The sequence below is a fragment of the Lepidothrix coronata genome, unplaced genomic scaffold, assembly GCF_001604755.1.
Source record: "Lepidothrix coronata isolate B3197 unplaced genomic scaffold, Lepidothrix_coronata-1.0 Scaffold242, whole genome shotgun sequence".
Taxonomy (NCBI): Eukaryota; Metazoa; Chordata; class Aves; order Passeriformes; family Pipridae; genus Lepidothrix; species Lepidothrix coronata.
Window position 1 is genome coordinate 647,427 of NW_016690422.1, and position 13,717 is coordinate 661,143.

The following is a 13,717-nucleotide window of genomic DNA, read 5'->3' on the forward strand; positions in this document are numbered from 1 at the left end:
CACAGCACAATTTATAAAGTTTTTATGCATCTCAGTTGGCCACCAGCCTTGAAAACGTGTCACTAACACGTTTATAACACGTTATACAGCTGCTCCCTCTCCTGGCAAAAAATCCCCACAGCAGGAATGTACAGCAGGAGAGTTCAAGCAGCACCAAACGTGTTATTTCAAAAAAAAAAAGAGAAGTAATGTTTTAAATCCCTGTACTTTTTGCAACTGATTACATTCCTGATGTTCACTAATAGAAAATAATGCCATCCACAAACCCAGAATAAGCCTGAACTTCAGTTTTAAACACAACAGTCCCCACCACCCTGAGGAAGGGACAACCAAACCTTCGTCTTCCACTTTTCACTTCTCTTCCTGCAGTGGATTCCTACCTTGGCTCAAACCTCCAGAAGCCTGGGAGCTCTCTGTTTCTAGGTTTTGGAAACACATCAGGTTTTAATTAGAGATCAAACCTGACCCTGTGTTTAAGTCCTAGTCTGTGGGGCACCTTACCATCCTCCCACATCCCCCCGGCTGTCCGTGGTGTAGTCTGTCACCCCGTTGAGCAGCGTCGCGTAAATCTCATCCACGTTATCCCTGCACACAAATTCCTCCCGGGATCCTTCTCCCTTCACACCCACTGTCTGGCAAACCCTTTAGAGAGAGAAAAAAAAAGGGGATGGGGGCAAAATCACAACACTAGCAAGGAGAAATGTAAGGATGAAGCTTTGTTATGTTGCCGAACATTCCAAGCACCCGTAACATCTGCTGCAGATGGAATGAGGAATATTTCATATTTCATATTTCAATACAACTCACATACTGAGTTGTATCTGACCTGCCAATTTCTGAGCAGTGTTTGGTAGTTTAAAGGAACACTGGCAAAGCTAAAACCTCAGCAGGGAAGCAAGTTGCTTTCATGTCTGCTAAACTACACACAGGAACATGCTTCAAGTACCTGTCAGTCTGAACTCTCCTTAAATGAAGTCAGCAAGAAGAGCAAAGGGCCAACACAATGTGCACTGAACTTGAGATTAAACCTCTTTACCTTGAAGACATGCTTTTTTTTTTGCACTGTAACACTCTAAGAGCATAAAATATACATGTGTACTGTGATACTATTAGCTCTGAATGCACTGTGACATGTCAATATGGAAAATATTCCTCTAGAGAAAAAAAGCACAATTCCTTTAAACCAATTAAATCCTCTTAAGATTGTGGAAAAATATAAATATATATTCTTCCTCTTCATCAAAGCTCATTAAATTGCAGCCCATGGGAAAGGCAAACTTTAAAATATACTCTATGTAGTCAGTTAATTGATAAAAAACTAACACCACCATCAGAGCTGTACTCCACCCTCAGGTGTGTGATAATCCTCTGAATCAAAAATAAACTGAATAATGGAGATGCAGAGAGTCCTGCTTTAAAAATCTGTGTGTCACAGTGTAACTGATGTCAAAACTCAGGCTACCAGCTCCCACCAGAAAGCAGAATGATCACGAGAAAGATTCTAGAGAGAGAATTCCAATTAGACAAAAATAAAGATGATGAACATACTTTGCAATTGCTATTAAGGCATCTCTCCTGGATTCTGCAAAGCTCACATCTTCAGGGGAAATTAAGGTAACTTTTTTCAAACCTTCCAAAACCTGAGAAGGATACAAAGATTGAGATAGTTAAATCCAATGTGTTTTATGATGTTAAATTTCGATATTGCATCATAATGAGTTCAATCCTGCATGAAAGAAAGCAGGCAACAGAGTTTGGTTTCTCAGCAAGACTGGCCCTCATGGCTCCCTCTTCCCTTTGGACCAATGTCCTACAGCAAAGGGATAATTCAGCCTCTGGCTCTTCCATTAACACTACTAAAGCAGGACTAAGCATTAATTATCAGAAACCATGGCAAGCTCAACTCATGACCATTTTCTGGAGTTATTGTACATTAGAATTCAAACCCTTTTGACAAAGACCTTTAATTATGACCATTATTATTTACTTGATTACTGTCACAGGTTTCATTCAAAAGGCAGAGTGCCCTCTTCTCATTCCAATGATCCTGTTTTCTCACCTGTTGGAGCCTGCCCTTCAGCAGAAACCTTGGAAGGGCCCCAAGAGCTCGTGAAAAGCCACAACGGATCATTTCCTCTGTGTTTTGTAGTTCTGAAACGTACTGTGTCACCAGCTCATCTAGAAAAAACACAATTGCAGAGTGAGAAGCAACTACCACATCATTACCATTTCATGTTTGGGTAAGGAAAGAAACAAACCAGGAAAAGATCCCCTAAACAGAGCAGCTAGAGAATTTTGCAATTTGTTAAACTAAAATGCAGAATACCTTTAATTTCCCCCAGGACAAATGTACAGGTTTTAAGATGTTCACTGTTACGTGAATGAATTCTTGTCTTCTGTCTAAAAATTTGACTTTATTATATTTAGACTAATCCTACTCTTTCAGAGAGTGAAAAGACAAAGTTCTCAATTTTAAGGAGTTCTCATGTTTTAAAAGTCCAAATAGCAGGTATAAGCACAAATTTCTATGGAAGTACAAGGAACAAGTTCTCTTATATTTATAGGTCATCGTTTTCCATCACTAGACAAGTAATCTGTGTCAGGAAAGAGATGTCTCTGGGTTTGTGAAGGTCAGCTATCTGACAGTTTTCCCCAGAAAACTATTGACTGGAGCCTTGTTTAAACACATACACAGATCATTCCTAAGCAATGAGATAATTTCATATCATTTTTTATAGAGAGACAAAAAAAAAGTTGTTTGTTTTTTGCAGGAGAAAGCTCAAGAAGAAGTGACCCCTTTGGTTCTGTTCACTGGCACAGAACACAATGGGGACAGTGGCTCTACAAACAGCAGCACAGTCAAAAGGCACAGGAATAAACTCAACTGGGCATGGAAAAAGGAGCCTCAAAAACCAAGTACAGCGATATGAAGGAGAAAATGAGGGTGAATGAAAAAAGTCAGGAATCTAGTTACACATTTGTGCTGCAGTCTTTATCTCAGACTTACAGACAGCACTTCCTTTACCTGATTTTTCATAATAAACTCTTCTGGAACATGCAGAGAAAAACAAGGTACACCAGAAAAGCTTCTAAGAACAGCCAAGGCAGTAACAAACTCAGCTCTGCACTAAACACAGCTCTGCTTCAGGAAGGGGCAAGGTGGTCTTATCGATCACTTTACTGAACAGACACCTTTTAATCCTCAAAGAAAATGAATTAGGGCTCCTGGGAAGATTACATAATTGTGCCACTGCTTACTGTAATCTAAGATTTAAATGATTGAGCAATATTTGCTAGAGGAAGAAAGAAGAGTTGCCATAAGAAACTCCCCATTCATCACAACTGACTCTTTTTTCAAACCCCAGTGCAACCAACAGGCCTCGACTCGTCCCTCACATCAGGAACCCAGTTCCCTGTCCAGAGGTGAGAAACACCCTCAGATAAGCACATCTACCATTTAAAACTTTCCAAACCACTGGAGTGTGAGACAGAGTCCTGAGGCCATAGGAAGCACAGTGCTTGCTGTGACAGCAAGAAGATCTTGAACAGTGAGGCTGTGACAGTCTCCACGTGGACTGATGTAAATTTAACATTGACATTTTAGCCAAATGACACGACAACAAGCAGCTCTTTACTTATAACCACTTAGTAATTACGGTGGAAGGTATAATGCAAATGTTAATATTCTTCTAAGAGCCTTCAGCTTCATAAACCAACAGGGCCTATGAAGTGTCTACAATATTAATTCTACACAGCCCATCCTAAACGAATATTAAAAGAGAAAGTCAGCAAAACCAAACCAGAACACATTAAGCCAGGAAAAATAAAACAAAGAAAAGGTCAAAACAAACAGAGGCAAAAGAAGCGATGCAATAAAGCAGCATCCTTATAGAGCCAGGTTCAGAATGCCAAATTGTTAGAGTATCTTTGATTTGTGTTTTCATCTTAATCTCTCAAGCCATAGTGAAACACTGGCTAAATTTTACCAAAAGCTTTTTTCTTCTAATCCCCTTGATCATGTTCAGACCTGCTTTAACTGACTTATCTAAGGCACCTGCAGTGCTGCTGAGTGTCTTCTGCACTGCAGCTTCCACACATTCCTGTGTCCATCAGACATGAAGGGGAGGACTTTCAGTAGTGGATTTCAATCCCTCAACAGACAGGATTTACTGGGCATGGAATATATAGGTTTTATTGGCACAGAGATGAAAATACACCTTTTTTTTTTTTCTCTTAAAAGATGCTTGCGTGTATAATGGCACTTCTGTTGTCATGTGTGGAGGAGGCTCCAGAGCAGTCAAGGCCAAATAAAAATATAATCCAGACAGAGCTGACTGCAGGGTTGTTAGAATGGAGAAATTCCCAACTAACAGTTTTATTTCAGAAAGTCTGATGAAAAATTTTGTCTGTATCTATAAAACTGACTCTCATTATGTCCCTAGATCACCATGGTTCTTTCAAGCACAAGCCAGATGAAAAGTTAACCTGGAATCCAAGATCTAAAGGAGCAGAGCAACAACTGCTGCAGCCACCTATTGCTGTGCTTCCAGCAGATCCCTTCTCCCTGCTCATTTGGACACCTGGTTGAGTTTTCCAGTCCACTTCTCCAGCAACCTGAAACTTCATACTTATATAAAAGGTGACCTACCAACCTTTCAACTCATTTTTGTTTGCTTGGATTCAGCATTATCTCCTGCTGCCCAGCGTGCTCTGGTTTTACACACGACCCTTCCCTGAGGCTGTGGGGTTTTATCTGCCTCAGCACCACATCACACCTTCCCATGCTGCCCACAAAAAATCTGGGAGGCAGGGCCAACCTCCAGGAAGGAAAGGGCTGGGTTTGGAATATATATATATGTATATATATATATATAATTTTTTTTTAAATATAGAGATTTAGCAATATATAATTTTTTTAAAAAAAATCAAGATAGACTGCTTTTACATTTCAGCCATAACCTTCTTTGGGGCATGGACTGCATGTAACTGTGTATGTAATCAGTATTATGTTCATTTTGAGACAACTGTAATAGAAATAAATAATAAGGTATTCTGTTACCTGATTTACTAATTGCAAAAAAAAAAAATCATTATTTTATTAAGTATATGTAAATTCACTGTCATATTTAAAAAAACAAGAACATAAATGTTGATATTTTTACAATATTTATCTGTACAATCCAGCAACCTGCCTCTGATGGACACGATACAATCTGATACTCGAAATAAAGAGAAGTCAGAGACAAATGGTATAAAAAAAGATGCTGATTCATATGCCCCAAACAAAAGTTTCGGCCTCCTCCTGTACTGCTGATCCCAGTCCAAACACGGGAGGTTTCACTTGCTCGTTCACAACAACTTTGGGTGTCCCTGGTGTCCTCTCCCTATCCCTAAGCAATTCTTCTGTAAATCAGCCACAACCCCTGGCAGACAGTTTACCAATATATGATGTGAAAATACCTTGCTCTGTTAAAATTTAGGATTTGCCACAAACACGTAATTTTTGCTTCTTTGTTTTAAAGTATGACATAAAAACGCAATATAGCTTTCCTAATATGCATTATTGTGGTACCTTGCATTTACCTCGAGCCAGCAAAGCCCCTGAGACATTTCCCAGACTTTCAGTTGGTTTTATCATTTTTTCCTGAAGAATTTTAAGGTCCTTTAAAATCAGTGATGCCCCTCCCCAATTTATGCAATAGCTCCAAAGTGCAAGTTAGGTCCAGCCCAATATTTTGTGCCTCTCTGGTAAACATGAGTCATTACCCTGCAGAGCTGGATCAGCTTCTCCCTCCTCATTGATGTAAAATTCATTGCACAGGGCAGCCAGTGCAGACACTGCAGACTCCTGCAACGAAGACACAGATATATTTACTCAGCTCCTACTTTATGATAACTGTGCTTAAATTTTTTAAGTGGATTTTAAAAAAAAATAATTCTCTTCGGCTACTGGCATTTACTTTCTTTTTATTTCTTCCCAGTACTGGTTTAAGAACAGGAAACCTATGTAAGAAAAAAGAAAACCAGATTCTACTCTTACTCCTTCAAAGTGACCAGTAAGATAAATTAGTATTGAAGACAACACTAATGTATGAACTTTACTTTCAGTTCAGCTGAAAGACCTCCAGGATGGTACAGCATCACAAAATACAAAGCTCATTATTTCATATACTGATGCCAGATTGACATGAAACAAGCCCTATTTCCCTAGAAAGTTCCAGAAAGGAAATACAGAAAAAAAAAAAAAAAAGAACATAGACTGAAGGTTAGTTATAAACAAATAACCCAAATGATCCAGTATCACAGGCCTTGTGCCTCCATCTTAATTGGTTTAGAAAAGGACCAAAAGTTGTGTATTATACGTGAACCTCATTTTTAGTGTGGTTTCAGTCACTGATACAGAACACGAAATAATTCAGCTGCTATTTCTAAAAGCATGTAACAGGTTTTCTCATAAAATTTATGGCTGAATTACACTTTTCAGCTACTAATGTAATGCTGACCAACACTATAATAAATGTGAGAGCATACAAAAGCTATGCATTGTTCACTTCATGTTAATAGCAATGATACTTAATAATACTCATGTTCTCCGGGTACAAAAAAAATCTTCAATATAACAGAGAAATCCTGCCCAGCTGATTCATTCTGCCCTCAAAGACACCTCAGACTTGTTCCCTATACAAAATCCAGGACTTGAAAGAAAACCAGCATTTCTCTAAATAATACTCCAACTACCACAGGAATTAGAGTACCAAAATATACAGAATTATCCAATTGCTGTAGATCAGAGAAAGGTCTGGGTTCTAAGGGACCTTTAAAGGGCTTCTCATCCAACCTCCTGCCACAAGCAGGGATATTTTGAACCAGATCAGGTTGCTCAGATCCTTTACTTCCTAAATTTAATGTTTTTCACCTTAAATGTATGAAGACACACTGGAAGAGCATCCCGTGTGTCAGAAAAAAAAAGACAACTTTTCAACATCTTAAGCACTGCCCTTAAAATTATTTCTCTCTAAAACAGATACAGAAATAAGTGAGAATTGACTTACTAAATATACTTTGCTCAACATTAATTAATGTTAACCAAACAAGTCACAAGTCTCTAGAGCCTATAATTAATTATTCTAAGCTTGGCTTAGAAGTTCCAGTTATAAGACATACAGACACTTGGAATACATGGGTAATGCTGAAAGAATATCCTAAGAATTCAAATTTCATCTTTTAATTTTCTTCAGTGATTTGGACACATTCCAGTCCACTCTGTCTCCCAAGGACGACAAGATGAGCTGCAAGATACTTGGAATGGCTTTTTATCTTATTATTAAAACCTGCCAGGATGAACACAACATGTTAAATTCAAATTGTCTCTGTGATGGCTATAAGCTCTAATAGGGCAGACAAAATTTGCCTTTATAATTCAGCAGAGCCTTTAAGAGCACGAGATCAAACTGTCATGGGATTCCTTGGGAAAATAAAGGCAAATAACTGGAGGTGTTGAGATCATGGACATAAAATAGCACGAAATCCATCAGTGGGTTTAATATTCAGAACCAGAGCAGTCTGAGAGCACAGCAAAATGATTTGCAGCAGAGTTTAATGGAAAATTTAAGCATGTTGTCCTGAATAAGTCTGGTGGCTTAAACCAATGCTCACAGAGCTGGAAAACACTGTTGGCACATCGGGCCTGAGGAGATCATCCAGAGGATTTCTGATTCTCACACAAGTTCTCTGAAACCACCAAAATCAGCGTGTCTTGCATAAATTACAGGTACACCAAAACAGAGGCAAAATACCCTCTCAGTGCCACAGAAAGTGGCTTCCAGCAGCCATCAGTGACTCCTCACACTGCACAACTACCTTGTCCAAACACACAGACAAGAACTTTGGGATAACTGTTCGAGTATTATTCAAAAAGGCCCATTTGAATTTTGAGGAGTTCAAAATATTCCTTTAAAAATACCCCTTCATACCTATCTAAGAAACAAAACATTCAAAACCCAAGTAGATTCCATGGAAAATAACCCAGCAAAGGAAAGCAAAAATATTTCTAACTCTGTATTTAATGTGACCACATGAAGGAGGAGGAACTACTGTACCTTTATGTGCTGTCGTGCACCACTGGAAACAAGAGTGAGATGTCTTAGACTGTCATTTATTAACCACTGCCAACCACCTGGAATATAAAGGTGTAAAAATTAGCATTCATTTTTCTTACCTTCTCAATTCCAACATTCTCAGTTTTTTCACATGCCAACAATTACACAGATTGACCTCTTCCCTTCATTTCCCAAACTGAACAAGGTTGTGACTCTCAGTACAGCTCTTCCAGCTCAGGTTACCATGTCCACAGTGCCTGGTGATGCTGAATACTAATACATTTTTCTTCTTGTCAAAAAAAATCTTCAAATAGTATCAGCATCTGCTGCACTATTTGGGGATTTTTTGGGGTATTTTTTTTAGGCTACCCAACCCCACTAATCTTCATTCTTTAAAGAACATAATTTGTTAATACTTTAGTTTAATGAATAGCTATGAAGATCATGGAAGGTTATTTAAAACAGGACATACCAATTATTGGATCTCCTCTAAATGGCATTTTTGATAGTGACAGCTTTTCAATCAAAGTGCAGACTGCAAGAAAATAAGTTTGATAACTTAATAAATACAAAAATAAAAGAAAAATTCTAGCAATTTTGAAGATACAACCACATAAAACTACATTAGCGTTAATTTTCAATTGAAGAATATCTGCAAAAAAATGTCCAAAATAAGTTATATTAAAAATTGAAAGGAAATAACACTTATACAAAAAATAGCTACTATGCAGAAACTGTTCTCTGACATGAGTTAGTCCCATCATTCATGAAAATCCCTTGTTTTGGGGGATGTTTTCCCCCTCTGCCACTCAAGGTGTGCACAAACACATCAGCCACCTTTTTGTTCCTGCACCAGCCTGTAAATGGCCCTGTAGCATCACTGACAGTGAACCAACTTGGACAAGGATAAATCATTACAGCCTCGAAAAAAACTATTCAAATATATATGGCAGGTTTTCCTACTTCTTATTCACATTTTTTTGGACCTCCAAGGAGCATCATCTGCTCACTGCACAGAGCCAGGAGCTATGAAACTGGATGCAGCTTCATTTCCTTTGATACTCCAAACACGTGAAAATATCATTTTAATAATGAAGCCCTTATTATTTTAAATCTATAAAATTAAATGAGCTCTATGCTTACAAACCCACTTTGAGAATTATGTATTTTTGTAGTGTTCTGAGGCTTTTTTGGGGGAATGGAGATTTACACACTGCAAAATTTCTGTACAACAGACTGACTGTATTGCTCAACCTGGCACTTGGGGAATACCATGTATTTCACCTCCTGGTGCTCAGTTCAAATAAAGCAGATGGGTATAGATCCATCCTCACTGCCAGGCTGCTTTAGAGTTGGTGGAGAGGAGGGAGAGGACAGAACAAGCTACTGTATAATGTAATGCCACCTTTTTGTTTTCCTCTCCTCTTGCACCTTAATCTTTGAATCTTCCTCTGGGCTCTGTACACAGCTCATCATCATCCTCATTTATAATCAACTTAGTGGGCTCCAAATCTGCTCTTGAACTCACTCCTCACCATGCCACTGTCACACAAACTCCTCTCAATATTGGGTGTCAGCTTCTCTGTGCCAATATTTATTCACACACAAGGTTAAGTACAGTGTGACTAAACCCGAGTCTCTTGGGATTCCTCCTCAGTTCTCTGCTCTCCTTTGTGCTCTATTGTGGTTGAGACCATCATCTTCATTAGACATGCAGGCAATCTGTGGAACATTTCCAATTCTTCTCTTATTCCACCTACACAGTTGTATCATGCCAAAATACTGTTATTTGCACTACTCCAAACCCATGAAATATTCAGCCGCTTGAAAGCTAAAACATATTACAAAAAACTACCCGTTCTTTCAGCCTGCATTTCCATGTCACAAGGCTGTAACCTCATTCAAAGACTGCAGAAATCCCCCTGCCCCCTTCACCCTTCCTATTTGATCACTCTTCCATCTTGGTCCTCAAACTCCTTCACCCATGAGTTTTGGATGGCTTCACATCTTCCAAGCTGGAATCTGCTCTGTAGCACTTCCTTTGTTCAACCCACAAGCAGGAAACCAAGTCGGCATCATTTCCTTATCCACCCAGGCTACTTTTCCCTGCAATGCCCCTCCTTTTTAGTGTACAACAATCTTCAAACTCCACCTTTTCTGTGATGCCACGCTTCCCACAGACTATTGTTTATATGGTCTTTATGCTTCACTTCTGCACACACACATCATGATAAAATCATTATTGCCAAGATGGCATCTGTCTTAATGTGCAGATCATATCTCTGCTGGAGAGGAATCCGAGTAAATCACTGAAGGAAGCCAGTTCAACCCTGAAAAAGGTTCACTGTGTGCAGCAATGGAAGAAGAGAACATGTGACAGACCCCAGAGGTACCTCCAGCTCTTACACAGTTATTCACAAGTGTTCTGGTGCACCCATCTGCTGACTGGCCTCCAAAGTCGGTATTTTTAATTACTGTGCATGCTTTACTTACACATTCAACACAACATATGCAAAACACACTGGAAATAGGTAAACAGAGGAATTCCTTAGGGCCCCCTTCTGCTGTCACACCCCACTGTGGTACTCACCTGCCGGCCTCATCAGTTCTCCACCTAAACCCCTGCGAAGGAGAAACAGCCTTCAGAGAACAACCAACCACAAGCAACCTGAGTGCATTGCCTACAGTGAGCAAAAAAACTCCTCAAAATCATTTCAGAATGAAAGCAGAGCCCCAAATACCTGCAGTTTTGTATCTAAAATACTCTAAGGTACTTCTTTTTAAATCAACTTTTCTTCACATCAGCGTGATTTATACAAAACCCTCCTGAATATTTAGCTTTCTTCTTGCAGAAATGCACTCCCAGGCTTTCTAATTCTTAATGTGAATGATAAAAGACTGTCAAGTTCATGCTGCTTTTCTTTTCACCTGCTTCAGAAGCATTCCAAACCCATGGAACTTGCCAAAGGATTTTTCAGTCATACAGTCTCTACCAGCTTCTGATTCCAGAACTGAAAAGCAATTACGTGCAATTTTTTAACACAATCTTCACCTCTGTACCATTAAATAGAAACTTCACCTCCCAGTTCCCATTTTCACAAATGTTATCTGGTTTGCTGTCCTGGGGAGGTTTCTCACCCTTCACCCTCTCCTCTCCTTTCCTGCTCAAGCCCTTTCCCAGGTGATTTTGTGTTTATCCCGCCAAGTGAGGGGACAAAAACTTCCAACACATCATAAAAGGGAAACAAAATGGCTCAAGATGCCTCAGAGCCTCCTGAGGTAAATGTGTGTTCCACAAAGATGGTCTCTCCAGCTCAGAGCTCAGCCCAGTTACTCTGAACACGAGCCACTGACAGCACCACGAGGAGAAAGCCTGAACTGTGCAGAAAGTGGGAAAGGGGAGAAGTGTCCTGGAAATGGAAAAGTGGCCTGTTTCCATTCTTTGGCTTCTCCTGGCTCTGGGCAGAGACGTCTCCTGGCTGCATGGATCTCCATCCCCAAGGCTCTGTGAGCACTGCCTGGGGTGTTCTGCTCAGTGTCACCCTCTGTGGCTTCAACTGTTCCATTTTGTGAACCTTTGACCTGCCTTTCCTTTGGATATTTCCTCCCTTGACTCCTTCTTGTCTCCCTTCACTTCTGCTGGAATATTTCCTCCCTGAGGTGTGCCAAACCCTTAATCACCTGTTTGCATGGCCGTGCTCTGGCAGAAACTCCCAGCAAGGGGGAGGAACAACAAAAGCTTTCTGTTTGTTTGCTTGTTGGTTGTTTTCTTTTTTCCTAAACATTTTCTTCCCTCCTCTCCTCCTCCCTCCCCACAACAAAATTAGTAGCTGTGCTCAGAAGGCCAACTTAGCAACCCTAACAACCCTTCCAACTTTGTTTTCCAATTCATCCCTTCATACGAGCTTCACAAGCCTGAACGTTTGAAACAAGTTTTTCCATTCCACACAAGCAGGTGCCTCCTGTAACATGCTCTGGGTTTCTGACTGCTCAACATTTTCATTGGTGTTTCAGGTAATGCAGAGATGCCAACTCCACAATATTCTCGACTGCCATAGATCAGCACTTCCTTTAACTGAGAAACTTTTGCTTTGGACAATCAATAATATATTAATCTCAATGTAATAATCCCCAGTTTATCACTGTAGGAAGCAAGCAGAGATTCCACATCCTCGTGCTGATAAGGTCTTTGTATTGTCTACCCCACCTTCCTGCCATGCTGTCTGCTCTCCAGCTTCTAAAAAATTTAAATTAGAAAACAAAAAAGTGATGTGAGGAGTCGAGACAGCAGCAAAAGCAGGCGACTGATGTGGCCAGTCTTGCTTCCTCTTCCACACTTCTCTCTCCCTTCATTTTGCCCTCACCCATTCCTTGCCTTTTGTCTGCTGCCTTCCTGCAAAGGAGTATAAAATAATCATCTTGTAAATGTGTTTGGTGTGCAGCAGAGTCTGCTGATGCAGGGGTTCAGATATGGACTGTTCTGTTCCAACTACAAAGCAAGAACTGAGTCACAAAGGCTGCTCTTCTCCACTTCCTCGCGCTGCCAAGAAGGAAGTCAGGCCACTTCGAGCTGCTCTGATGTTAATAATTTGACAGCTATCCCTTCCTCTGGCACTAAACCAACTCAATTTAATTCCAGAGTTTAGAGCCTCGCTGAGGATTGCTGTCCCCATGCAAGAATGCAGAGTGGTGGCAGGGATTTGCATAGGAGGATTTCCATGTAACACACAAACTCTAATCAAATCCATCTGTGGAGCACCACGATCCCTGTGTGCTCCTCTGCAAAGCTTCTCAAGTTGTTTCTTGCCTGGACACCACGGTGTGTCTACCAAGAGAGCTGATTTTTGCCCTTTTCCACAGCTCATACATATTTCACTTTTAAGAATCGAGAGTTCTATCATAGTCCAAGATCTTCTCTCAGTCAGTGCTTAGTTTGTCAAACATGATGCACATCTTTCTATTAACTTTATCTTGCTTGACAGTATTTCAGCAAATTAAAAAGATACGGATCTACCTAATTCAGAGATTCTGAATTTTGCTGTACAGTCAGTATTCCTTCTTTTTTATTCCAAAGACATATCCACAAGTTGCATTACTTTATTAGATGTACCCGTTTCAAGGTTTAATTATTAATTCAGTTTGCAAATTGACTGATGCAGTGCCCAGGCTCCACCAGCTCCTGATCATTCCTTCCTATGTGCAGTTCCACAGCAATGCTTCTCTCCTAGAAACATCCTGGGGTGAGTCACAATTTACTTGTGGAAAATAAAATATACAACCCCTTGCAGAACTGATGAATTAAGATTACTGACCTAAGAATGACAGTATCTATTTCATAATTATGTTGGCCTGAATCAGAACCAGTGGCAGCTTTCAGGGCATAAAGAAGTTCAAAGTACTTCTGTGGACTTCTTTTTTTAATTGTTTAAAACCTGCTCTTTGTGAGAAGACTTAAGATTATGAAAGTAACAGTAACTGAAGCTGTTTGGAATTGAACAGCATCTCTGTTTTCACAGACATCCAAATCTGAACCTAAAAATACTGGAATAGCTGAAGAGATTCAACTGCAAATACTGCATTTCCAGGAAGCTGAGAACACGTATTTCATCTCCATATGA

The 13,717-nt window shown here is 39.9% G+C and overlaps 1 protein-coding gene across 3 annotated transcripts in view; it reads right to left on the minus strand.

Annotated features, from left to right (window-relative positions):
- Positions 1 to 13,717, minus strand: part of TBCD (tubulin folding cofactor D) — a 117,685-nt gene that overhangs the window by 26,240 nt on the left and 77,728 nt on the right. For all 3 annotated transcript variants that reach the window (XM_017834837.1, XM_017834835.1, XM_017834838.1), the window contains exons 23-29: positions 10,690 to 10,721; positions 8,572 to 8,634; positions 8,100 to 8,176; positions 5,767 to 5,848; positions 2,060 to 2,178; positions 1,549 to 1,640; positions 502 to 642 (exon numbers count right to left, since the gene is read on the minus strand). In XM_017834837.1, the coding sequence (XP_017690326.1) occupies positions 502 to 642; positions 1,549 to 1,640; positions 2,060 to 2,178; positions 5,767 to 5,848; positions 8,100 to 8,176; positions 8,572 to 8,634; positions 10,690 to 10,721 (606 nt within the window). The remainder of the gene's footprint in view (positions 1 to 501; positions 643 to 1,548; positions 1,641 to 2,059; positions 2,179 to 5,766; positions 5,849 to 8,099; positions 8,177 to 8,571; positions 8,635 to 10,689; positions 10,722 to 13,717) is intronic.